Source organism: Rattus norvegicus, chromosome 2 (assembly GCF_021556685.1).
Source record: "Rattus norvegicus strain SHRSP/BbbUtx chromosome 2, alternate assembly SHRSP_T2T, whole genome shotgun sequence".
NCBI classification, from domain to species: domain Eukaryota; kingdom Metazoa; phylum Chordata; class Mammalia; order Rodentia; family Muridae; genus Rattus; species Rattus norvegicus.
The window spans coordinates 80,160,856-80,185,000 of NC_141535.1; the positions used below are offsets into that span (position 1 = coordinate 80,160,856).

A 24,145-nucleotide genomic window follows, 5' to 3' on the forward strand; every position below is an offset into this window, starting at 1 on the left:
CTGGGTTCTTTCCATTTTCTGGCTATTATAAATAAGGCTGCGATGAACATAGTGGGGCACGTGTCTCTTTTATATGTTGAGGCATCTTTTGGGTATATGCCCAAGAGAGGTATAGCTGGATCCTCAGGCAGTTCAATGTCCAATTTTCTGAGGAACCTCCAGACTGATTTCCAGAATGGTTTTACCAGTCTGCAATCCCACCAACAATGGAGGAGTGTTCCTCTTTCTCCACATCCTCGCCAGCATCTGCTGTCACCTGAGTTTTTGATCTTAGCCAATCGCACTGGTGTGAGGTGAAATCTCAGGGTTGTTTTGATTTGCATTTCCCTTATGACTAAAGATGTTGAACATTTCTTTAGGTGTTTCTCAGTCATTCGGCATTCCTCAGCTGTGAATTCTTTGTTTAGCTCTGAACCCCATTTTTTAATAGGGTTATTTGTTTCCCTGCGGCCTAACTTCTTGAGTTCTTTGTATATTTTGGATATAAGGCCTCTATCTGTTGTAGGATTGGTAAAGATCTTTTCCCAATCTGTTGGTTGCCGTTTTGTCCTAACCACAGTGTCCTTTGCCTTACAGAAGCTTTGCAGTTTTATGAGATCCCATTTGTCGATTCTTGATCTTAGAGCATAAGCCATTGGTGTTTTGTTCAGGAAATTTTTTCCAGTGCCCATGTGTTCCAGATGCTTCCCTAGTTTTTCTTCTATTAGTTTGAGTGTGTCTGGTTTGATGTGGAGGTCCTTGATCCACTTGGACTTAAGCTTTGTACAGAGTGATAAGCATGGATCGATCTGCATTCTTCTACATGTTGACCTCCAGTTGAACCAGCACCATTTGCTGAAAATGCTATCTTTTTTCCATTGGATGGTTTTGGCTCCTTTGTCAAAAATCAAGTGACCATAGGTGTGTGGGTTCATTTCTGGGTCTTCAATTCTATTCCATTGGTCTATCTGTCTGTCTCTGTACCAATACCATGCAGTTTTTATCACTATTGCTCTGTAATACTGCTTGAGTTCAGGGATAGTGATTCCCCCTGAAGTCCTTTTATTGTTGAGGATAGTTTTAGCTATCCTGGGTTTTTTGTTATTCCAGATGAATTTGTAAATTGTTCTGTCTAACTCTTTGAAGAATTGGATTGGTATTTTGATGGGGATTGCATTGAATCTGTAGATTGCTTTTGGTAAAATGGCCATTTTTACTATATTAATCCTGCCAATCCATGAGCATGGGAGATCTTTCCATCTTCTGAGGTCTTCTTCAATTTCTTTCCTCAGTGTCTTGAAGTTCTTATTGTACAGATATTTCACTTGCTTGGTTAAAGACACACCGAGGTACTTTATATTATTTGGGTCTATTATGAAGGGTGTCGTTTCCCTAATTTCTTTCTCGGCTTGCTTCTCTTTTGTGTAGAGGAAGGCTACTGATTTGTTTGAGTTAATTTTATACCCAGCCACTTTGCTGAAGCTGTTTATCAGTTTTAGTAGTTCTCTGGTGGAACTTTTGGGATCACTTATATATACTATCATATCATATCATATCATATCATCTGCAAATAGTGATATTTTGACTCCTTCTTTTCCAATCTGTATCCCGTTGATCTCCTTTTGTTGTCTGATTGCTCTGGCTAGAACTTCAAGAACTATATTGAATAAGTAGGGAGAGAGTGGGCAGCCTTGTCTAGTCCCTGATTTTAGTGGGATTGCTTCAAGTTTCTCTCCATTTAGTTTCATGTTAGCAACTGGTTTGCTGTATATGGCTTTTACTATGTTCAGGTATGGGCCTTGAATTCCTATTCTTTCCAGGACTTTTATCATGAAGGGGTGTTGAAATTTGTCAAATGCTTTCTCAGCATCTAATGAAATGATCATGTGGTTTTGTTCTTTCAGTTTGTTTATATGATGGATCACGTTGATGTTTTTCCGTATATTAAACCATCCCTGCATGCCTGGGATGAAGCCTACTTGATCATGGTGGATGATTGTTTTGATGTGCTCTTGGATTCGGTTTGCCAGAATTTTATTGAGTATTTTTGCATCAATATTCATAAGGGAAATTGGTTCTCTTTCTTTGTTGTGTCTTTGTGTGGTTTAGGTATAAGAGTAATTGTGGCTTTGTAGAAGGTATTCGGTAGTGATCCATCTGTTTCAATTTTGTGGAATAGTTTGGATAATATTGGTATGAGGTCTTCTATGAAGGTCTGATAGAATTCTGCACTAAACCAGTTTGGACCTGGGCTCTTTTTTGTTGGGAGAGCTTTAATGACTGCTTCTATTTCCTTAGGAGTTATGGGGTTGTTTAACTGGTTTATCTGTTCCTGATTTAACTTCGGTACCTGGTATCTGTCTAGGAAATTGTCCATTTCCTGCAGATTTTCAAGTTTTGTTGAATATAGGCTTTTGTAGTAGGATCTGATGATTTTTTGAATTTCATCTGAATCTGTTGTTATGTCTCCCTTTTCATTTCTAATTTTGTTAATTGGGCCATACTCTCTGTGTCCTCTCGTTAGTCTAGCTAAGAGTTTATCTATCTTGTTGATTTTCTCAAAGAACCAACTTTTGGTTCTGTTGATTCTTTCTATGGTCCTTTTTGTTTCTACTTGGTTGATTTCAGCTATGAGTTTGATTATTTCCTGCCTTCTACTCCTCCTGGGTGTATTTGCTTCTTTTTGCTCTAGAGCTGTTAGGTGTGCTGTCAAGCTGGTGACATATGCTCTCTCCTGTTTCTTTCTGCAGGCACTCAGAGCTATGAGTTTTCCTCTTAGCACAGCTTTCATTGTGTCCTAAGTTTAGGTATGTTGTACCTTCATTTTCATTAAATTCTAAGAAGTCTTTAATTTCTTTCTTTATTCCTTCCTTGACCAGGTTATCATTGAGTAGAGCATTGTTCAACTTCTATATATATGTGGGCATTCTTCCCTTATTTTTATTGAAGACCAGCTTTATCCCGTGGTGGTCTGATAGCACGCATGGGATTATTTCTATCTTTCTGTATCTGTTGAGGCCTGTTTTTTGGTCAATTATATGGTCAATTTTGGAGAAAGTACCATGAGGTGCTGAGAAGAATGTATATCCTTTTGCTTTAGGATAGAATGTTCTATAAATATTTGTTAAGTCCATTTGGTTCATGACTTCTCTTAGTCTGTCTACGTCTCTGTTTAATTTCTGTTTCCATGACATGTCCATTGATTTGAGTGGGGTGTTGAAATCTCCTACTATTATTGTGTGAGGTGCAATGTGTGTTTGAGCTTTAGTAAGGTTTCTTTTATGTATATAGGTGCCCTTTTATTTGGAGCATAGATATTTAGGATTGAAAGTTCATCTTGGTGGATTTTTCCTTTGATGAATATGAAGTGTCCTTCCTTATCTTTTTTGATGACTTTTAGTTGAAAATTGATTTTATTCGATATTAGAATGGCTACTCCAGCTTGCTTCTTCTGACCATTTGCTTGGAAAGTTGTTTTCCAGCCTTTCACTCTGAGGTAGTGTCTGTCTTTGTCTCTGAGGTGTGTTTCCTGTAGGCAGCAGAATGCAGGGTCCTCATTGCGTATCCAGTTTGTTAATCTATGCCTTTTTATTGGGGAGTTGAGACCATTGATGTTGAGAGACATTAAGGAATAGTGATTATTGCTTCCTGTTATATTCATATTTGGATGTGAGATTATGTTTGTGTGCTTTTCTTCTCTTTATTTTGTTGCCAAGACTATTAGTTTCTTGCTTTTTCTAGGATGTAGCTTGCCTCCTTATGTTGGGCATTATCATTTATTTTCCTTTGTAGCACTGGACTTGTAGAAAGATATTGTGTAAATTTGGTTTTGTCATGGAATATCTTGGTTTCTCCATCTATGTTAATTGAGAGTTTTGCAGGATACAGTAACCTGGGCTGGCATTTGTGTTCTCTTAGGGTCTGTATGACATCAGTCCAGGATCTTATGGCTTTCATAGTCTCTGGCGAGAAGTCTTGTGTGATTCTGATAGGTCTGCCTTTATATGTTACTTGACCTTTTTCCCTTACTGCTTTTAATATTCTTTCTTTATTTTGTGCATTTGGTGTTTTGACTATTATGTGACGGGAGGAGTTTCTTTTCTGGTCCAATCTATTTGGAGTTCTGTAGGCTTCTTGTATGCTTATTGGCATCTCTTTCTTTAGGTTAGGGAAGTTTTCCTCTATGATTTTGTTGAAGATATTTTCTGGTCCTTTGAGTTGGTGTCTTCACTATCTTCTATATCTATTATCCTTAGGATTGATCTTCTCATTGAGTCCTGGATTTCCTGTATGTTTTGGACCAGTAGCTTTTTCCATTTTACGTTATCTTTGACAGTTGAGTCAATGATTTCTATGGAATCTTCTGCTCCTGAGATTCTCTCTTCCATCTCTTGTATTCTGTTGGTGATGCTTGTATCCACAGCTCCTTGTCTCTTCCTTTGGTTTTCTATATCCAGGGTTGTTTCCCTGTGTTCTTTCTTCATTGCTTCTATCCACTTTTAATTCCTTCAACTGTTTGATTGTGTTTTCCTGGAATTCTTTCAGGGATTTTTGTGGTTCCTCTCTATGGGCTTCTACTTGTTTATTAATGTTTTCCTGGAATTCTTTCAGGGATTTTTGTATCTCCTCTCTATGGGCTTCTACTTGTTTATTTATGTTTTCCTGTGTTTTGTCTTCAGTGACTGAGAGTCTCTCTTCTATCATTTGTATTCTGCTGGGGAAGCCTTTTCTGTGAGGTTTGAGTTCCAGTTTCCACATTTTCTGTTTTAAATACTCAGTTTTAGGGGTTTTTTCCTATTGATTCTATTTCTACTTTCAGGTTTTAAACTGTTATATTCATTTTCTTCCACTCGTTGCTGTTTTTTTTGAGTTTTTTTAAATAGATTTTTTCTAAGGATTTCTTAACTTCCTCTTTAAGAATTTCTATCATGTCAATAACGTTTATTTTAAAGTGTCTTCCTTGTGCTTCAGCAATGTTGTAATAAGCAGCATCTGCTATTGTAGGTTTACTGGGCTCTAGTAAATAAATGTCATCTTGGCAGGTATTATTTTGTTTTTACTTTGGCACCTAGGCATCTATCTGGGTTAGGGAAGTTTCTAGTTATAATCTGCTTAATCTAGCTATAATCTTTGTTGGTTGGGTGGTCCCCACTCCTTGGTTTCTGTTGCACTTCCTGGTTCTTAGGAAAGTGTGTTGGTTTTGAGTTTACTGGTAGAAATCTCTGGGGTCCTGAATAATGGTGAACATTGGGGTAAAATGCGTCTCTGAGCATTGTGAACTGACCAAAACCAGGAATTGGGTTAGAAGAGTTGAGGAACTGAGGGTGTCCACAGGAGACAGAGAAGCAAGATGTTCCATATACATCTCCTTACTCTTTTGGGAATGAGGGCAGGAAGTGAGACGATGCTATCACACTGGGGATGATCTTGGGGTATGGAGTAGAGAATGAAGTTCTGAGGCTAGCTTTCTTGTTTTGCTGGCCCACTTGCTTCTTTGGCAGCAATTGTTGGTGGTTTCCCAGAGAAAGCCTGGTGGGGTTAGGGACAGATATAATAGACTGAGTTCAGGGAATACTGTAGGACAAGATCTGGGTGATTGACTGTACAGACCTACTAGAGTTAGAGAAACAGATAACAGAATGAGTTGGGAGAAGGATGGAGGAAAGGATCTGAATAATTAGCTAGACATCAGAGCAAATAGGGAGAATCAGCTACATCAAATATACTGCTAAGAACTGAGATTTGGAAGAGAGGAGGGAGTGGTGAAGGTTTGGTCTACTTGTTTCCTTGCCCTAGTGTTACATGAGAAATTCCTGCTGGAGTTAGGGGCTTGAATGTAGCAATTATGTGGGAGAGATTTGGAAGACATCTGTGAGATTTAGTGGCTATGGCATCAGAGGAGGAAGGGAAGTGGCAGCAGGTGGGCTGCTCCAGGGCTTGGGATGAGACTTGTCCACAGGATAGATTTGCAGTCAGCCTGTTTCCCTGATGTGAGTCTCTGATTAATTTTAGGAGTCTTGGGTTCTAAGGATAATAGCATTGTATGGTGCTACATTTTTATTTTCCAAGGTGAGAACGAAAGCCTTTCTAACTGTTAAACACTTCACTACTTTGAGTAAACATTAAGACAGCAGCAGTGCATTTTTTTCCGTCTTCTTGGCACTGTAATTAAATTGGGTATAGTTGTCAGCTTTTCTCTTCCTTTTTCATATGGGAAAGGAAGTCTTCTTCCAAGTCATGTCACATATATCCTAGGCAGTTATACCCCCTCATAAGCTGATTTTTGCACAACTGAAGTCCGGTCATTAATGATTCTTAAGATATCTTCAGTTCTTAAAATATTTTGCAGTCTTATCTCTTGTCTAATAAGATATAAGACTTTTATTTCTTTCATGCTTAACCTCTGGCTTTCTTTGTTCCTTTCAAACTTTGTTCAAAGAATGTTAATTCTTCTTGGAGCTCAGGTACTTAAATAATTCATGGCTCAATGCATAAATAACACGCACACACTTATCAACCATCTGGCTTTTTTTTTTTTTTTGGTTCTTTTTTTTCGGAGTTGGGGACCGAACCCAGGGCCTTGCACAACCATCTGTCTTTTAAAAGACTATTTTCATCTAAAGCTCCAGGTCTAGCAAACACTTGATCTACGTTCCAAACAGTTACAGATGAGAGTTTTAAGATTGTTTCCTCCATGCATAACCCAAGTCCTTAAGTACATACGAATGTGTATGTATACAGTATGTTTATATGTATGTAGGTATGTATAGTTACACAATCTACTGTGTAATCATATTGTTCCAGCTTTTGTGAGAGCAAATTCTTATATTACAGAATACAAAAAAACATATTTTTAAAACTATGTCTTATGCATGGCTTGGTGGGGTGAACTTACAGACACGGGAACACACAATATAATTTGGCAATGATATTCTCCTGTAACATTTTACAGACATTCTAGTCAATAAACAAGCTGTAAGTCAAATAGAGTGTTCTGGGTTAAGGCACATGAAAGAAAAAACAGTATTAAGATTTCATGCTCATAAGTCATTTTTATCAAAAGAAAGTAGATATTAGAAATAGGCATATATTTGAGAGATGAATATTTTGTTACTTGGGCATTTAAGAATATAGTGTGTGTATACTGTGAACTCTATCTTCATTAAAAATAGTAATTAGGAACTTCCTTATCTCATAAGAATCTATGAGCAACTAAATGCATTATGAAAACAATGGGATAATGGAGAACTAAAAACTTCTAAAGCGGGAACAAAGGAACACACTGATTGTATGGGCACTTTAAACTTTGTTTTTATTTGATCAAGATAGCTCAGTGGATAAAGGTATTTGTTATCGGACTGACCAAGTTTAAAAGCTATTGGTGTTCTCAGAAAGTATTTTGGACCTCTAGAATAGTTTTAGCCATCTGACTATAGTTCCCTTTCTAATGTACCCACCGTGCATTTTCAACTCACCTGATTTATGAATCTCTTTGTTCTGTAAGGCATAAAATTTCATGAAACTGATTTCAGGTTGAAAATGAAATTTGTGGTAACATATATCTGTATTCCTAGGACCTGGTCACTCACAATGGCTCCAGAACAAATTATTTCATATTCTCTTTAAGATAAGAGCTGTGGGTTTTGCATTGATGTGAAAGACAATTTAAAAGTTATACCAGCATATCTGAGATTTTATTTCACAGAGTATCTTTCACTTTTCAAAGGGAGGAGATAAAGAACAAAAAAAAAAACAGACTAAAAATGCAAGTTTCAAAAAAAGTTTGGATCATTTTGACTTGGCTATAAATATGCCAGTAAAAAGGCAAACATTTCTTCTCTTGTTAATATGATGTTGACCAAATACAGAAATCAAGGTCAAATAGCTGACAAGTATATGATCTCTGGGCAATGTCTTATTCTATTTACTAATACGCAAATGTTTTATCATAGATCATTTAAAAGGCTCTGCTCTGCAATCGTCAAGGCGAAGACATTTCGCTTATTGTCTAAGAAGGAACGCTTGGGCTCGGGTGATGTTCAGTCACAAGCAGAAAGACCTGTGTGAGTCTTCAGCACTGCATGAAAAGCTTGGACCAGTGATCTATGCTTATAATCCCAGAACTGGGGAGGCAGAGACAGCAAGGTCCCTGCCCACTGGCCAGCCAGCCTAGCTTCCATGATAAGCTCTAGGCCAGTGAGAGACTCTGCCTCAAAAATCAAGATGGATGGCGGTGATAACTGTGTGAAACTTTTAACAAGGTGAAAATTCTATTATGTCTATTACACTATAATAATAAAGTCAGTCTTGAGACTGCTTTTAAGGGCCACGTTATTCTTGCAGAAGTTTGGTTCCCAACCCCATTCAGGCAGCTCACAGCTCCAGGGCAATCTGATGCCTTTGGCTTCCTTGGACACCAGCATTCAGGTGCACATACCCGCACCCAGACATATGCACATACCCATAATTAAAAACAAAGCAAAATCTCCTAAAAGGTCAGCCTTCAACTTCTCGTTCATACTCCCCTCCCTACGGAGACACAAGGAAAACTCTAAACTCAGAAAATAACTTTGCTATAATTCTCTGATCATTTAAAACAGATAAGGTTAGAGGGGTGCTTAAATGTCGGGGTCACGTAAGCGGTTCACCCCTGGTTTACTGTTGGCATGGCATGGAAAAGCGGTTATGATTTATAGGAAGCCCCTTCTGGGAACCTGGTTTGCTATATTCATCATACAAATAAAAACAGGCAATGACATCCCATACCTCCTGCCTAAGAGCCTTGTTTAGAGGCCGCTATTTAAAACTGTTGTGACTTGAACATGAAAGGTTCCCTGTGGCTTCATGTAAATGCCTGCTCCCCAGCTGCCGCTGGTTTGGACGATGGCAGTCTTTAGGAGGCAGTGCCTAGTTGGAGAATGTAGGGTACCCTGATCGTACCTTTAAAGGTTAAACCTAGTCTCTGCTCACACCCTCTCTTTCTACTTCCTGTCCGTCTTGGGGTGAGTGGCCTCCACCACATGTTCCCTCCACTCTGATCTCTGTCTTGTACCCAGAATGAAAGGCACCAAAGGCTGAGGATTTAAACATTGGAATCCAAGAGTCAAAACAACCTTTCTCCCCCTCAGATGTCTAATTCAGGTACACTGTCACAGCAACACAGGTTGTAATACACATGGCATGTTACTTTATGCCTTCATTATATAAAGATGTTCAAATGTTCTTGCCCCATGGAAAACTCTGCCTGGGGTAAAGGCACACATCCGGAAATGCCTAGAACTTGCCTTCACTGAACCTGAGCTCTAAGGCCCCTGCCTTGCAGCCCTCTCCAACTCTGGCAGCCCGCAGCCAAACACAGTAGCTGAGGTAGAGGGTGGGAGTCAATGTCTAGTGTGTTGGGGGCCCTGAGTATGGTCGCAAACCACCAGGACACTGGGGGTGCAGAGCAAAGGCAGAAGCAACTGCATGCAGTTGCAAGCTTTATTAGTCCTTATATAGATATGAATATGCATTACCACAATTTCCACTTTGGCAAGATACCATAAGATAGTTATTCCCACGATATCAGGAACAACTGAGGCAAGACGAAACAAAGAAATACGACTAAACGAAGGTTTCTTTTCAAAATAGTCACATACCAAATCACCCCTCTTCCTATTATCAAAGTATACTCGCCATTACCAAGAGAGCGTGAGAACCACTTCCACAGAAATAGGACACAGCAGAACATAGATTAAGGCCAAGTGAGAAAAACATTTTCTTCTCGAGGGCAGCATTCCAGCCCCTACTTGCTTCTGTCACCAGTCCTTACTTGACCCTGCCTGGGAGCCACATCTCTATGTCTTAACAGGTGCGAGTCAGGATCTCTTCTGTCAGGAGGCCTTCTCTGAAGCGCTGCTCACTTTGGCGACTGGGGTGGGCAAATTTATTTGAGAGTGGGTGTGTGTGGTACTGTGAGGCCCGACATGACTGTTTCGACTAGTAGCCTCGATCCCAAGTGCAGCCCCAACAAGAACAAGGCGACCCCTCCAGCTTCAGGAAGAGCCAGGACTCAGTCTGAGTCACCACACTAACTCAATCCTTTCCAATCCCATTCACTGTCCTCTGACAGAGCTGAGTAAAATTCCACTGTGTTATGTGTAAAAGAAAAAAAAGAAAAAAGAAAAGAAAACTCTGTCTGTCAACCAGAAGTGTATGAATACATGAGGTTGACTGATGTCTCAGAGTCGCAGGCTGCTAATCCCAGGGAAAACCCTTTTCCTTTCATCCCCATGAAGAGGGTGGTACATACAGATGCCAGGTTGACCAGAGCAATTCAACTGCAGCCAAAAATTCAGACACTTGATGGTCTCTGAATTTCAATCAGAGCAGCCTGCAGCGTGCTGGCGCCATGTCTGCAGAGAGACAGGAGAGGTAAAGCTAACCTTTCTTGGCCACGGGAACACATGGGTCCCTTCTGAGAGTGCAGGCTGCATGGAAGAGAGTCACAAAAACACAGATGCACGCCAGCAGGGGACTCTGCCCCACCAGAGCTCCGGTTGGGTGGCTACCAAGGCAGGAAACACTTTTTAATCTGACCTCATTAATTCTCATGGAAAAAGGTAAAACGCCATACATCCCACCAATGTGGGACGACAGCCGATCATCTCCACTGCAGAGGCCCACATATGCTAGCTTCGTGCACCCTGGCATCCAGGGTGCCTTTGTATTAGCCAAAGAACTCATGCACTCATGAAGGAGAATGTATCCTTGTTAGATATGTCTTTTCTCAAGACGGGCATCCTGGCTTTATAACATTAACAGGATATAAAAAACGATTTTTTATTTCTTAATAGACCAATCAGGCAAGCAGAGCCCCTCCAGAAATTAAGATGATCAAAAGTGCTTCTAAGAGGAAGCTGATGGGAAATTAGTGAGACTGAGAATTAGAGTTTTCTGTTGCTACTGCACCATGTTCTTAAAACAGACTTAAAGTGGGGTGGTGATGGCACACTCATTTAATCCCAGCACCCTGGAGGTAGGCCAGGTCTACGTAGTGGGTTCCAAGCCAACCAGGTCTACATTGAGAAACCTTGTCTTGCCTCCCTATGCCCCAAACAAAACATAACAAGTACAGGCTTAAATTCAAGTATGTCTTCCTAGAGCAGTGGCTCCCATCCTTCAGGGCCCCTTGCCAGATATCGTGCATATCAGATGTTTACAATTCCTAAGATTAACAAAATTACAGTTATAAAGTAGCAAGAGAAAAAATTAAGATTAGTATAGGAATAGCTTTATGGTCAGGGTCACCACAACACGAGGGGCTGTATTAAAGGGTTGAAGCATTAGGAAGATTGAGGACCACTGTCCTCGAGGGTTAAAGGTTAGAGGTCTGACTGAGACATCAGCAGGCCAAAAGCAAGGTCCTGGCGCAAACATGTTCCTTCTGGGTTTCTGGACAAGGTCTGCCTCTGCTCTCTTGTAGCTCTTGGAGACCCCAGCGCCATTGGCTCTGCCTCTTACTCGCCTGCCAGGCAAGTGATGCTTCCATTGCTCACAGCATCCTCTGACACCAAGACTCTCCACCTCCATGGGCTTTCCATCACGCCAGGGCCACCCGGAGACTAAGTGGATGGACTTCCTGTTGTGCTGACCCCCAACCATAAAACCATTCCCCTGATAATTCATAACTCTGATTTTGCTAATCTTAGGAATTGTAATTCGAACATCTGATAGGTAGGAAATCTGATAAGCCCCCACCACACCCCCAGGGGCGTCTAGACCCAGAAAAGAGAACCACTGATCTAGGAAAAACAGATTTGAATGTAAGCCTGTATTTGCTATGTTTTGTTTGGGGGGGGGGGGAGACAAATTCTCTTTAACCGAATTCTTCCGGGATTCTGGGATGATGACACAGACAGACACATCTGTATCTGGAATTTTACTCAGCCAATCACAAGGTTCCATTCATTAAATGGATGTGTAAATATAGATTACATAAACCATAGCTTAGTATTTTTATGACAGCTTGAAAATTATACAGTTGCCCAAATCCATACAATTTATCTTCTTTTATTTAAATAAATTGATTTAAGCTGGCCAGATTCAAGAACACCAAAATAAAAAAAGGGTAGAGATATAAAGAAACTGTACAATATTACAAACCATGTTGGTGGTGGATGTTGGTGGTATATGTGCGTCTCTGAATACATACGTGTATATATATAAACACATGTACAGAAACACACACAGTATTTTAACATTAATTGGGTTGTCCTGGAAAATCAGTAAACAAAGACTCCCAGGAGGGTAACGCTTGTAAAACTCGGCCCTGTTTATTTATGACGGTTCCAAATCCATAGAGTCTTTCGGAAGAACATGAAGATCAGAGACTAAAACACTCCTGCTGCTCAGGGTAGCTGTTTCCCTTCCAATTTTTGTCCACATTAAGTTTCCCTATGTTTTAAAGACCCAACCCAGCAGATCCCTCATGGACGAAGTCAACCCACCAAGCCACAGATGTGTGCTGCTGGGAAAAACATCACCGAAACAGAAGGTGAGCCACCCTGTGGGTGACTCCTCCACCCAGCGTTCTGAGGTCTCGGAGCTCTCCCTGGCTGAAGCACTTTTCTTCAAGTGTGCCCACTGTCACTGAGAAGAGCTGATGTTCAGTCCATGGCAGACTTAGAAGACGGGAATGTGGTACTGGTGGTCATTCTCGGTCAGCAGGGAGATCTCTGGCCACTCCCTGAGAGGCTCCTCGGGGTAGTAGACTGCAAAGTCTCTGGAGTTAAACTTGAACAGTCGGAACACTTTTATCTTTACTTGAAGAGAATACCCGAGTATAAACATGTCGATCTGGGGAGAGACGGAAGCAAAGCCGCAGATGTATTTATCCGTTCCCACCATGATGGTGCTTGCTGTGGTTTACAAGATGACCCACTCTGTGACAGACTCACCCAAAGAGCAAGCGAGCACGACTTAGGGACAAGTACCCACAGTGTGGAAGGAGGGTGGGACCATGACTGGTGAGAAGTCAGGAGAAAACTGTGCAGAAACAGAAAGGAATGCTCAAGCCAGGGGCAGTGGCTCACATGGGTTGGAGTCCAGTCTAGGCTACAGAGTGAGTTCCAGACCAGCCTGGGTTACAGAGTGAGACCTCACCTCAGAGGGGAAAAGAAAAGGAAAGGAGGGGTAAAGAGAGGGGGAAGGGAGGGAAGTGGGAGTGAAGTGAAGACAGAAAGGAAATGAAAGATGAGAGAGAAAGAAAGGGGATGAGGGGAGAGGGGAAGGGAAGAGGAGGGGAAGAGGGGAGGAGAGGGGAGGGGAGGAGACTAGGAGGGAGGAGAGTGCTCTCTATTAAGAACTGAATTTCTTTCCAACTGATTTGATCTTAGAAAAGATATCTTCTAATTCACCACTTCTTTCAGACAGAAAACAGAAGTAAACAGAAGACTTGTGTCATTCTATGATCTTAAAGCTGTTACTTTTTTCCGTGACCGGTAAGCAAATGCCTTCCCGAAACGGTCTGTCTTACTGAGTGGCCTTTGTGTCACAAGGATCTACAAAGCCGCACTCTTTGGTCCAAAGGTCCTCGGACTCACAAGGACATAGCACCCAGAAAGGAGGCTTGATATTTTTCTTTCACGCAGGCAGGGCCAGCAATTTTAGCTAGTCACCTCTGTACAGTTGTTTTTGTCACTGCTAAACATACAACCTAAAGGCCATGGGTTCAAGTACTCCAGAGTCATCCTTGAATCAAACGCCATGAGTATTCACTCACCTGATCCAAACCACACGTGTCTCCTATGGAATTCAGGTGATTCATCATAAAGCTCAAGGGATCCGGTGATGACTCTCGGGAGAACAGGAGTCTGAAAAGGCTGGGGACAATCTTGTTGGTCTTCATTTGCTCGTACACTTCTGTGACCTGGTAGAGCATGAGGAACTTCAAAGCTTCGTACAGTTTACACTCCAGGATGGCGTCGGAGAAGAGGCTGTTACACATGCTCCCTCTCTTGTGGTAATCTCGCATCCCACTAAACTCAGTCCACTACAACACAGGGAGAAGTGTGAACTGAGAAGTGTGAACTGGGGTGTGTGTGAACTGGGGGTTTGAATTGAGAAGGGCAAACATCAAGGTATGAACCACCTGTAAAGAACTAATTGAATAAGCCAAAGAGGAGGGCGGGCTTTTACGTAGTTACGTGTTCATGCCTACATTTTGAGGCTATTTGATTCTCTTTCACCGTAAGTACACCGCAGTGGGCTGAATGTTCACCTGCCTCCCCAAACTTGTATATCAAACGTCTTGGTCCAGGGAGACAGCATTAGGAGATGAGGCCTGTAGGGGGTGATTGGCTTCTATGGGTAGAGTCCTCACGAGTGGGATTGGTGGGCCTATAAGAGGAAGCCCAGCGATTGCTGGTTCTCCTCCTGCTGTGTGATGTCACGACAAACAAAACCAAAGAGCTGACCACCTGTCTATAAACTAGAAAGAGGGCCACCACCAAATGTCACTGCTGGCTGGACTCCTGGCCTCAGACTTCCAACCTTAACAACTGCAAGAAATAATCGTTGCTTGTTTAAGTCATCCAGTTTACAGCATCTCACGGGAGAAGCCCGAGCTACCCGCCTAATGCACAGATGCCTTACTTCTATATAAGACATAAAATAAAGTCACTTTTCTCAAAACACACCACACTGTGTAAACTGTCAAACATGTCAGTTCTCTATAGCTGCTTGGGGCCATTGGGTGGTCCAAAGGCTATGCCAGTGAAAAACAGTGCAAGAGACCAGTGTGGCCGCCACTCTGCAGAGCCCTCACGTGGATTAACTCACATCTTCGTGATAACCATCCCCGGTATATACTACTCATGGTTATCCGGCAAGAAGAGAGTTATGGCTCAGAAAGGCATTTCCCCCGATAAGCTGGAGAGAAAGAGACAAGCAAAGCATGATTTCCACCCCTCCAAGTCTGATCATTATTAAAAGTCAAGCAGAACTGTTAGTCTACTTATTATCCCCGCATGTACAGGGAGCAATGCTTGCAGGAGGGTATTTCTGAGGTCCGGATATTGTACCGTATTGGAATCGAAGTTCCCTCACGTGTCAGGTTTCCAACATAGCCACTGAAGCGTCTATCTCACTACTGGCAAAGCCCTCACAGAGGCCTTAGCACGCTGACTCTGGCTTGCTACTTGGAGGCTAAAGAGCAAGCTGCCACCAGCAGGGGGCGCTCTGCACTCAGTTTTATTTCCCTAACGCATTGGTTGTCGTCGTCGTCGTTGTTGGGTTTTTCTTGTTGTTTTGGGTTTTTCTTGTTGTTTTGTGTTTCCCTGAATACTCACCTGCAGTTTTAGTAACTCCACACATTTCCGTAACTTTCCAAACACATTGGAACCTGTGTACTTCTCAGGCCCGAAACTGTACTGCTGGATCCAGTTGCAGCCTTGAGAAAAGAGTAGCTTTTCAGGAAGCTTGAAAAGGAAGTAGATGCCGACAACGGTTAGTGTCTCTGCGCTTAGCACGCACGATTTGGGATGCCACGGCATGCGGTCTTATCTCACGGAGCAACCCTCGGAGAGACAACAGTGCCAGTTAAGAAAACAGCCCATGGCCACCTTTACTTTAGATTTGTGGATTGAGTGATTGTTTTGTTTTGTTTTGTTTTAGATTATAATCTAGACCAAAAAAAGAAAAAAGTAAACCTAGGAGTATATCCAAAGAAGCAATCTTTTTGTATAAAATGCCGTATGCCCTTGATCTATGCCTTTAGTATGTAACTAAATGGTGTAGGGAAAGCAGGGGCTGCCTTACACAGTGGTGTGGTGACCTTGCCTTCCAGACCCGGCTGTCCCTCATAGGCTGAGGAAGGACTTCCTACTCCTTTACCCTTAGCCTCACGTCCACTCTAAAGAAACAACTATACCACTCGCTTCACAGAGCTTCAGATTAAATTCTGGAAGGTGCAAAGGTTAGACTTCGGTGTCTATTTTAAGAACCCACTGACTAGTTCGTACCTCACAGCACAAACTCAGCAGCTAAGCCTGGGTTTTCTGTAACACCCTTTATTCTAGTTAACTAGTAGGGTTAGCCTGCTGCAAATATCTCGTGTCTGTTACCAAACAGAGTGACGGAGAACAGGTTTAAACAAAGGACATCAAGGAGACAGACCATGAGGCTGTGTACACACACACACACACACACACACACACACACACACACACACACGCATATATATATATATATATATATATATATATATATATTCTTCCTAATTGTTGCTCTGCCATCTTGAATTGGGTATGCTGCACTCAAACCAATAATTCAAGTTGTAAATCAAGAATGAATGTATGCCTGGGTCAGAAAGCCGCCTCAGCAGTTAAGGGTACGTGCTGCTCTTCTAGAAGACCTAGGCTCAGTTCCTAGGGGCCCACACAGTGGCTCACAACTGTAACTCCAGTTTCAGAGGACCCACTGCTCTTTTCTTGCCTCCCCGAGCACCCCATGCACACAGTGCATGGACATGCGTGCAGGCCAAACATAAGGTAAATAAAAAAGAGAGTGCACTGCCACCGACGATTAAGGACACGATAAAAGAAAACATCTGCCAATCACGTATCCACTAAGGCACTCATAGTCAAGACATACATAGTATTTTCAAAATAGTAATTGGAAAACAATCCCACAGAGATGGCAAAAGATTTAAACGGGTAGTTTTCCCAGACGATGATGTGGGTGGACAAGAGGTGTACAAAAGATACTCCACATCTATCCATTAAAAGCAAGGAAGGGCAGGTGAGATGGCTTGGTGAGTAATGGTGCTTGTTGGGCAAACCTGATGACCCAAGTTCGATCCCTGGGACCCACGTACAGGTGGGAGGAAAGAACCAAGCTCCACAGAGCTGACCTCTGACTTTCACATGCAGTAGGGCATATAGTGAAACAAAGAAACAATAGGAAACAAAATATACCTATTAGAACAGCTAAAAGCAAACAAGCCCAGCAATTCTAACAACTGGTGACCACACCGGGCTACTGTAACCCTTATGCCGCACTGATGGAGAGGCAAAAAGACCAAGCAGGTTCAGAGATCCATGTGGCAGTTTCTCAGAAAGTTAAGCCCACACCTCCCACACAACCAGGAATCTAACTCTTGGGCATTTGCCTAGATGAAACAGACAGCATAGCTATAAAGTCCTGTACGAGACTATTCTTAACAGCTCTGTTCACTGTTGTCACACACAGGAAGCAATCCAGATGCCCTTGTACTGAGAGCAAGCTGTGTTCTGCTCCTGTAAAGGACTATCACGTCAGAGCAGAGAGATGGCTTCTAAACTCGTCCAGCATCATGGGGAAGGGCAAACATGCCCTGCTGTGGGAAGGACACCATACTTAACAGGAGGCTAAAAGCCCCTTTATCTGACAATGGAGGTGCACAGGGGCACAGAAACCGATCAGGAATTGTGGGACCAGAGGTCTTGGGAGGACTGACCACAGAGGTACATGAGAGAGCCTTTGGTGTGGCAACTGTATGTTCTCCGCCTCTGTCAGTAAACATTTCTGTTACAGGAAAAAGGTTTGTGTTGTCAAACCACCCTACTTACGAAGGGCTGACCCTTCTCGAGGAAATCTGAGAACCACTGAAAATGAACAAAATTGGGAATGCCAGCATGCTGAGATGGCTCCTCTGAAAAGCCACGTGGGAGAGGGAGTTACCTAAAGGCCCTCTCAAAGCTCCCCAACACGGGGACCCTCTGAGCACAAAGCTACCCAGACAGGACAAGGAACCCACCCCATTGCGAGCATGTTCCCAGTGGGGAGTTGTACCTTAACGATGTCTTTTTCCTTCATCCATGATGGGAAGGAGAGGCCTTGGCTGAAGATCTGGAACAACACAGACCTGAGAGCGTCATAGTTATCTCTCTTCACTGGTCGAACACATTTAACATGGTACCTCCAGAAGAGTTCCTCATAAGCCTGTCAGTAAGAATGAACTCCACTGTGTCACATGCTAGGGACAGCTAGCTCAGTGAGCTCTGAGTGTCAGCGTTCACACTGAAACTGAGGTTCCAGTGAGCACACCGGAAAAATGGATCTCCAGTGGGGTGTGGGTCCCAAAACACCTGAACAAGCGGAGCACTGTAATTACTGTATGCAATTTTATTTTTTGTTTTAAAATATTTTCAAGATTTATTTTTAAACGATGTGCATGCATGCGTGTGTATGTGTTTGCGTGCGTGCGTGCGTGTGTGTGTGTGTGTGTGTGTGTGTGTGTGTGTGTGTGTGTGTGTATAGGAAGAAGGTTTTCACATTCATATAGGTACCCATTGAGCTGGACTTCCAGGCAGTTAGCAGTAAGCCTCTAACTGAATTCAAGGCCTCTGCAGAAATTGCAAATACTCTTAACTGCTTAGCCATGTCTCCAGATCCTTATTTATTTAAGTTTCATTATCACCATCACCATCACCTCTAGTGTGTGTGTGTGTGTGTGTGTGGTGTGTGTGTGTGTGTGGTGTGTGTGTGTGTGTGTGTGTGTGTGTGTGTGTGTGTGCTGTATGTGCAGGCCGCACAAGCAATCATCACATACATGGGTCAGAGAGTCATTCTCTTGAACTTAGTATTTACTCCCTGAGGCACTCCAACGGCCTTATGCATGCAATTCTACAGTGACTATGCTCTGTACGGAGTCTGCCCCGTGCTGTTTTAGATGGACTCATCCTGGAAGCCTGGAAGGTTATCTGGGGCTGATGGTGAATACAATGTAAGCACAGCAAAAAATTGTATACTTTTGAGACCACACCAGAGAGTACTTTGGACTTCCCCTTCCTTCTTTTGGCCTGAGACAGGAGTGGGCAGCATTGTTGGGGATATTTCCCAAGATCAGTCCAATGGAACATTCTAAACCCCTCAAATATTTACACCAGGGTGTCTGATGCTTCCAGTGAAGGCTCTCCACAGTGCATGCAGAAGTTTAACAAGTCAGAGAGCTAAACACTGTGCTGTACTCATGGTTTCTCAAGTTACAGGCCTGACTGACTTCTATCCCCAGCAGAACCAAGTCCAGGTTGAGGTCTGTCCTAAAGTGCTCACCTCTCAGCTTGATTCAACAGCCTAGAGTCACCTGGGAAGGGAGACCTTACTTGAGGGACTGACCACATTAGACTGTCTCATGGCATTGTCTGTGAGATGGTATTTATGAAGGATTGATATGGAAGAGACCACTGTGGGCAGCACCATCCCTAGTCAGGTAAGCTTGAGCCAGATCCTGAGAGCGAAGTCAGTAAGTAGTGTTCATCTGTGGTTTCTGCTCCAGACCCTGTCCTGACAGTGACAAGGTGTGACCTGAAAGTGTAAGCCAATTTAACCCTCTCCTCTCCAGAGGTGTTTTTGGTCAGGCTGTTTTATCACAATGACAGAAAAGCAAACTAGATGGCTTTAGAGCCCTAAAGCCAACATCCAACAATTACTCTGCTTCTGGTTTAGGTGCAACTTTAAGTTACACCCGGTTTGGTGCAGGTTGAACTTTGGGTTTGGGAAAGCAGAACTGAATGTAGCCTGATTCTGACCGACCTTAACATAAGCATGCATACCTTCCTCATCAGTCTAGCACGCGGGGTTTCTCCCTTCCACTCTCTTGCACAATAGCTGAGTAGATCTACTTCTGCCTCCACACTGAGGTTTCCTGGGTAAAACAGAATAAAAGGCAGTTAGTTTTCCTATCCCCCTCCCTCCTGGACCCCTCTCTGCCCTTAAAACTGAGAAAATGTGCACTAAGTACTTACTTTTGAACTTTCTCTGTAGATAGCCAATCCACCTGAAAGACAAGGGAAACAATTAGACGAAAACTCTCTGTTCCACCAGGGTGTCTTTGAAAAGGAAGACGACGGGATGACCCACCATTTCAGCTGATGCCCTAAATACAAATACAGGCTTCTGAAGTAGCTGAGGGTAGCTGACAGAAGAGAGAGCGCCGTCATCACAGAGGCCCTTGCTATTCTCCAGACAGCATGAAGGACTTGGCTTGGAACTAGTATCCAAGAGTGAACTTGGTCACTTCCTACAAAACAAACAGACATGCATATCATAGTTAAACGTCTGTCTTAAGGGACACAGAACACATTGGGTAATTTTGCCCCGAAGAGGCTATCGCTTTATACGATTTTTTGTGTATGCATGTATGTGCATGTTTGTATATTCACAGATGCATGTTTATATGGGATGCAAAGTTAGATATGAGTGTGTGTGAGTGAGTGTGTGTGGGTTGTGTGTGTGTGTGAGAGAGAGAGTGTGTGTGTGTGAGTGTGTGTGAGAGAGTATGTGTGAGGTATATACATAGAGAGAGAGAGTGTGTGTGTGTGTGTGTGTGTGTGTGAGAGAGAGAGAGAGAGAGAGAGAGAGAGAGAGAGAGAGAGAGAGAGAGAGAGACTCACAGGACAGTCAAGTGCACCATTCCTCAGGTAGCAGAGATGTATTCTCTAACTGGTCTTTGCTTAGTAAAGCTCAAAGCCCTAGAAATCCACTTGCCCTTAATGCTGGGATTACAAACACACCATCACACCCATGCTTAGGAGGCAAAGGCTAACACCTGAGATATCCCACCCACTAGACCTGCATAAATGTTTTTAACTTATTCCAACACTAAATCCAAAATTAAAGTATCATATCATTCCTACCACGATCAGTGCCGCATCCATCTTTCTCTACCATGCTCAGGATTTACAATGTATGGCAGAAGTACAGGCTTCCGAATCCTGAATTCACGCCCCGCTTCCAGGATGGAGCCTGTGAGCGACAGCTGACTATCCCTGATCTGAGCTACTGTGAGCTGAAGGGGACCCAGCAGGGAAGGGGCGAATGGAGTTTGGAGCAGCAGTGCAGTCTGGGCATGCGCTTGTTTCCTGGATCCATGCCAGGTGGGCTCTGGTGACCCTTGCCGCTTGGAAATATGATAGGTCGCAGAGTAGCTTGCGTCACAGGCAAGAAAGCCAATCAGAGAAGCCTGGGTGCCGCTTTCCACACCTGCTGCTTCAGATGCCCATCCTGATTCCTGGTCTAAACTGGCAAAAACATAAGAAGGCGGGGATCCAAGGATGGGCTTGCAGTATTCTGCCATATAGGAGATTCCCGGTAACGGCCTGTCTGAGCATGTGATATGCTGAGTACAAATGAGGAAGAGGACTTCTGAACGGTGGCCAAACCTCCTGGGGTTTGTTTTGAAATAATTTCTTCCACAGCAGATCACTGGGTAAAATTCCAGTGACCGACTGCAATAAAACTCTCATCGGAATGGAACCTCTGATTTCAGCATGTGTGGTCATCTGGATAGTTCGTGTGTATTTATATTCCCAATAAAGAAAAAGATTAACAGATAAAGAAAAAATGCTACTAGACAATTTTTAAAATATAATTCCCGAAACTTAAAAGAACATTTTAAAAAATGCTTATCAATCTAGAGCTGCTCAAATCATTATACAATTTCCCAGAAATTTAGCAAAACTGCTTGTTTAAAAACACAGAGCTGGGGGTTGGGGATTTAGCTCAGTGTAGAGCGCTTGCCTAGGAAGCGCAAGGCCCTGGGTTCGGTCCCCAGCTCCAAAAAAAAACAAAACAAAAACAAAACAAAACAAAACAAACAAACAAAAAAACCCACAGAGTTGGGCCCGGCGACATAGACGTTGGCGCAGTGGTTAAGCATGCTCTGCTCTTTCAGGACTCCGGTTCCAAGCATCCATGAAACTCTAGACCCAGGGGATCCGACACTCTCTTCTGGTCTCTACTGAAATGTGCGTACAAGGCACAAACTCACAAATACTCATAAGTTAAAAAAAAATTAAAACGTGGGGGTGGAGAGATGAGTCGGTAGATAAGAACACTGGCTGCTCCAGGAAAGGACCTGCACTCTGGTCTCAGTGCTCACATTGGGTAGCTCACAACCATCTGGTCGTCAGCTCTATGGAATCCAATGCCTTCTCCTGGCCTCCGTGGACACTTAACACACATGGCATTTCACACACGCGCACACACGCGCGCGCGCGCACACACACACACACACACACACACATACAAATAAAAACAGAAATAAATCTTAACAACTTAAAAATTCTAAAAAATGTTATTTTAAAAAGAAAACTATCTGTGTTTAACATCTATGATTTTAGACCTTTGCTAATTTAGATGTTTTTCTCGACTGATAATTCTGACACACACGATTATTTTTAGTAACTTTTTAAAAAGATTTATTTATTTTCTATATGTGAGTACAGTGTCGCTCTCTTCAGACAGAGCAGGAGAGAGCATTGGATCCCACTGCAAATGGTCGTGAGCCACCATGTGGTTGCTGGGAACTGAACTCAGGACCTCTGGAAGAGCAGTCAGTGCTCCTAACCACTGAGCCATCTCTCCAGTCCATAGTAACTTCTTAAAATCACAGAATGGGATTCTCTACGAATACGTAACTTTTATGACAGCTATAAAGATATTTTTTAGAAAAATGGAGTACTTTTTAGAGTATGATTTCTATGTACATACAGAGTGTTTGTTTGTTTGTTTGTTTGTTTGTTCTTGCCAATATCAGGGCTGAAGCCAGTGAATTCCTAAGCACACTTCCCAGCTTTGCTGGACCTTGTGCAACAAATGCCTAGCACTTCGGCAGAGCCAGTCCTGCGTGCCTCCTGAACATCTGGATGGTTCTGCACTCTTCCTTCACAAACAATGCATCGGTGAGCATCCAGCTCTCATTACCAACGTCCCCTCAAGAGTACTGGCAGCTTGTCTTTAAGGATAATTCTAAAAAAAAAAAAAAGAGGAAATGCTGGATCAAAGAATTTACACACTGTCAGTTCTGACAGGTGCTGGCTTCCAAAACAAGTCAGCAAGCAGCCCTCGAGCTGCTCCGGGAGGACTCACTGATGGGGGAGGACTGATAGCTTCAGGGTGTATTTCTGAACTAATCCAGAGAATGAGCTTCTTCAGTACACAAAGGCCAGTCACGTTTCTTCTCAGTGACGGCCTTTTTACCACATCTAATGTGACTCACAATCTGGTGCTCCTGTGTATCTGTCAGGGGTCAGCAGAAAGCCACCACAGCAGGGACCAGATAAAGTGAGGACCAGGTACAGCCCTCGACACCCCTCATCTTTAGATGCCATCTGGTGTGCATGCTTCATTCACCTAAGGTACCAACAGCCCCTTGGAGCATCTCTCCTCAGAATGAGGCCTTTCCTGATAGCCTGCTGAAGATAAGGGTTCTCTCTTGTGTTTCGTCATACCCTTTCTCTGTCTCCGGCTCCCTTCCTCCCTGCCCCCCTCTTCCTCCCAAGTCTGTTCCTCTGTCCTGCTCTTTCTTTCCCTTACCCTGGTCATAGCCTTTTGCCCTTATCCTCAAAATGAACCCACCCAGAAAGCAGGTACGGGAGCACCTTACCAGCAAATGACCTGGACCACAGGCCTGCACTCCTGGTCTGCCTCGACTCAGCTCACCCAATGTCCAAATTAGCTCATGCACATATGATACTCTGACAGTAAATATCTTCTCCTGCCCTCCATCTCTCCTCTGCCCCTCCCCCTCCCCTAGCAGTTCACTCTTTCAGATCATGTTTTCCTTTTTTTTTTTAAAACTTTTTACATATGAGAGAAAACACGCAATATTTTTCTGCTTCTGGCTAATTTCATATAGCATGATGCTGGTTACATCAATTTCCCTGCAAATAACATGGTTCCATTTTTTTATGGAGCACATATGTATATATGTAAATGTATGCATACACACATATTTAAAGTCGTTTTAGATGACAACATATCATGGGCCCTGGTACACAGCAAGTGCTTACTGTATGATTGCACGGGTTTTCATTTCACAATACAGAAGGCACAGAACTGCCACGGGGCTTTAAATGTCAGGAAAGGGCTGGCTGTGGTGTTTTTCTCAATAAGCACATAGCAAACACTAGCTGCTGTTTTCATTGTGGTTACTATAATCACCTTTGCTTTGTAAATTGGAGAACTGTTAGAGGAAAAGGTTAAGCAGACACCTAATGGGGGTTGCCCAATAAATGATAGAGCCAATATTCAAAGGTAGCAGCCATGCAGTTCTGGAAGCCGCCTGCCTGAGTACCTGGCTGTTCTATCTGTGAAGTAGGAAGCTGGATGGGCTTTCAGATCAGTGCCGGTAGTAACTAGAATT

General features: G+C 43.0%; 1 protein-coding gene across 17 annotated transcripts in view; it reads right to left on the reverse strand.

Moving 5' to 3' along the window:
- Positions 1–9,418: 9,418 nt before the first annotated feature.
- Positions 9,419–24,145, reverse strand: part of Otulinl (OTU deubiquitinase with linear linkage specificity like) — a 27,921-nt gene continuing 13,194 nt past the window's right edge. The window contains exons 2-9 of one of the 17 annotated variants that reach the window (XR_015662889.1): positions 20,637–22,749; positions 19,861–20,020; positions 19,746–19,777; positions 19,554–19,645; positions 17,791–17,940; positions 15,309–15,409; positions 13,742–14,011; positions 9,419–12,816 (exon numbers count right to left, since the gene is read on the reverse strand). Coding sequence is in view for 13 of the 17 variants with exons in the window: in XM_087621822.1 (XP_087477948.1) it covers positions 12,643–12,816; positions 13,742–14,011; positions 15,309–15,437; positions 17,791–17,940; positions 19,554–19,645; positions 19,746–19,777; positions 19,861–20,020; positions 20,637–20,670 (1,041 nt within the window). In the remaining 4 variants the exon portion in view is untranslated. 17 annotated transcript variants of the gene reach the window in all.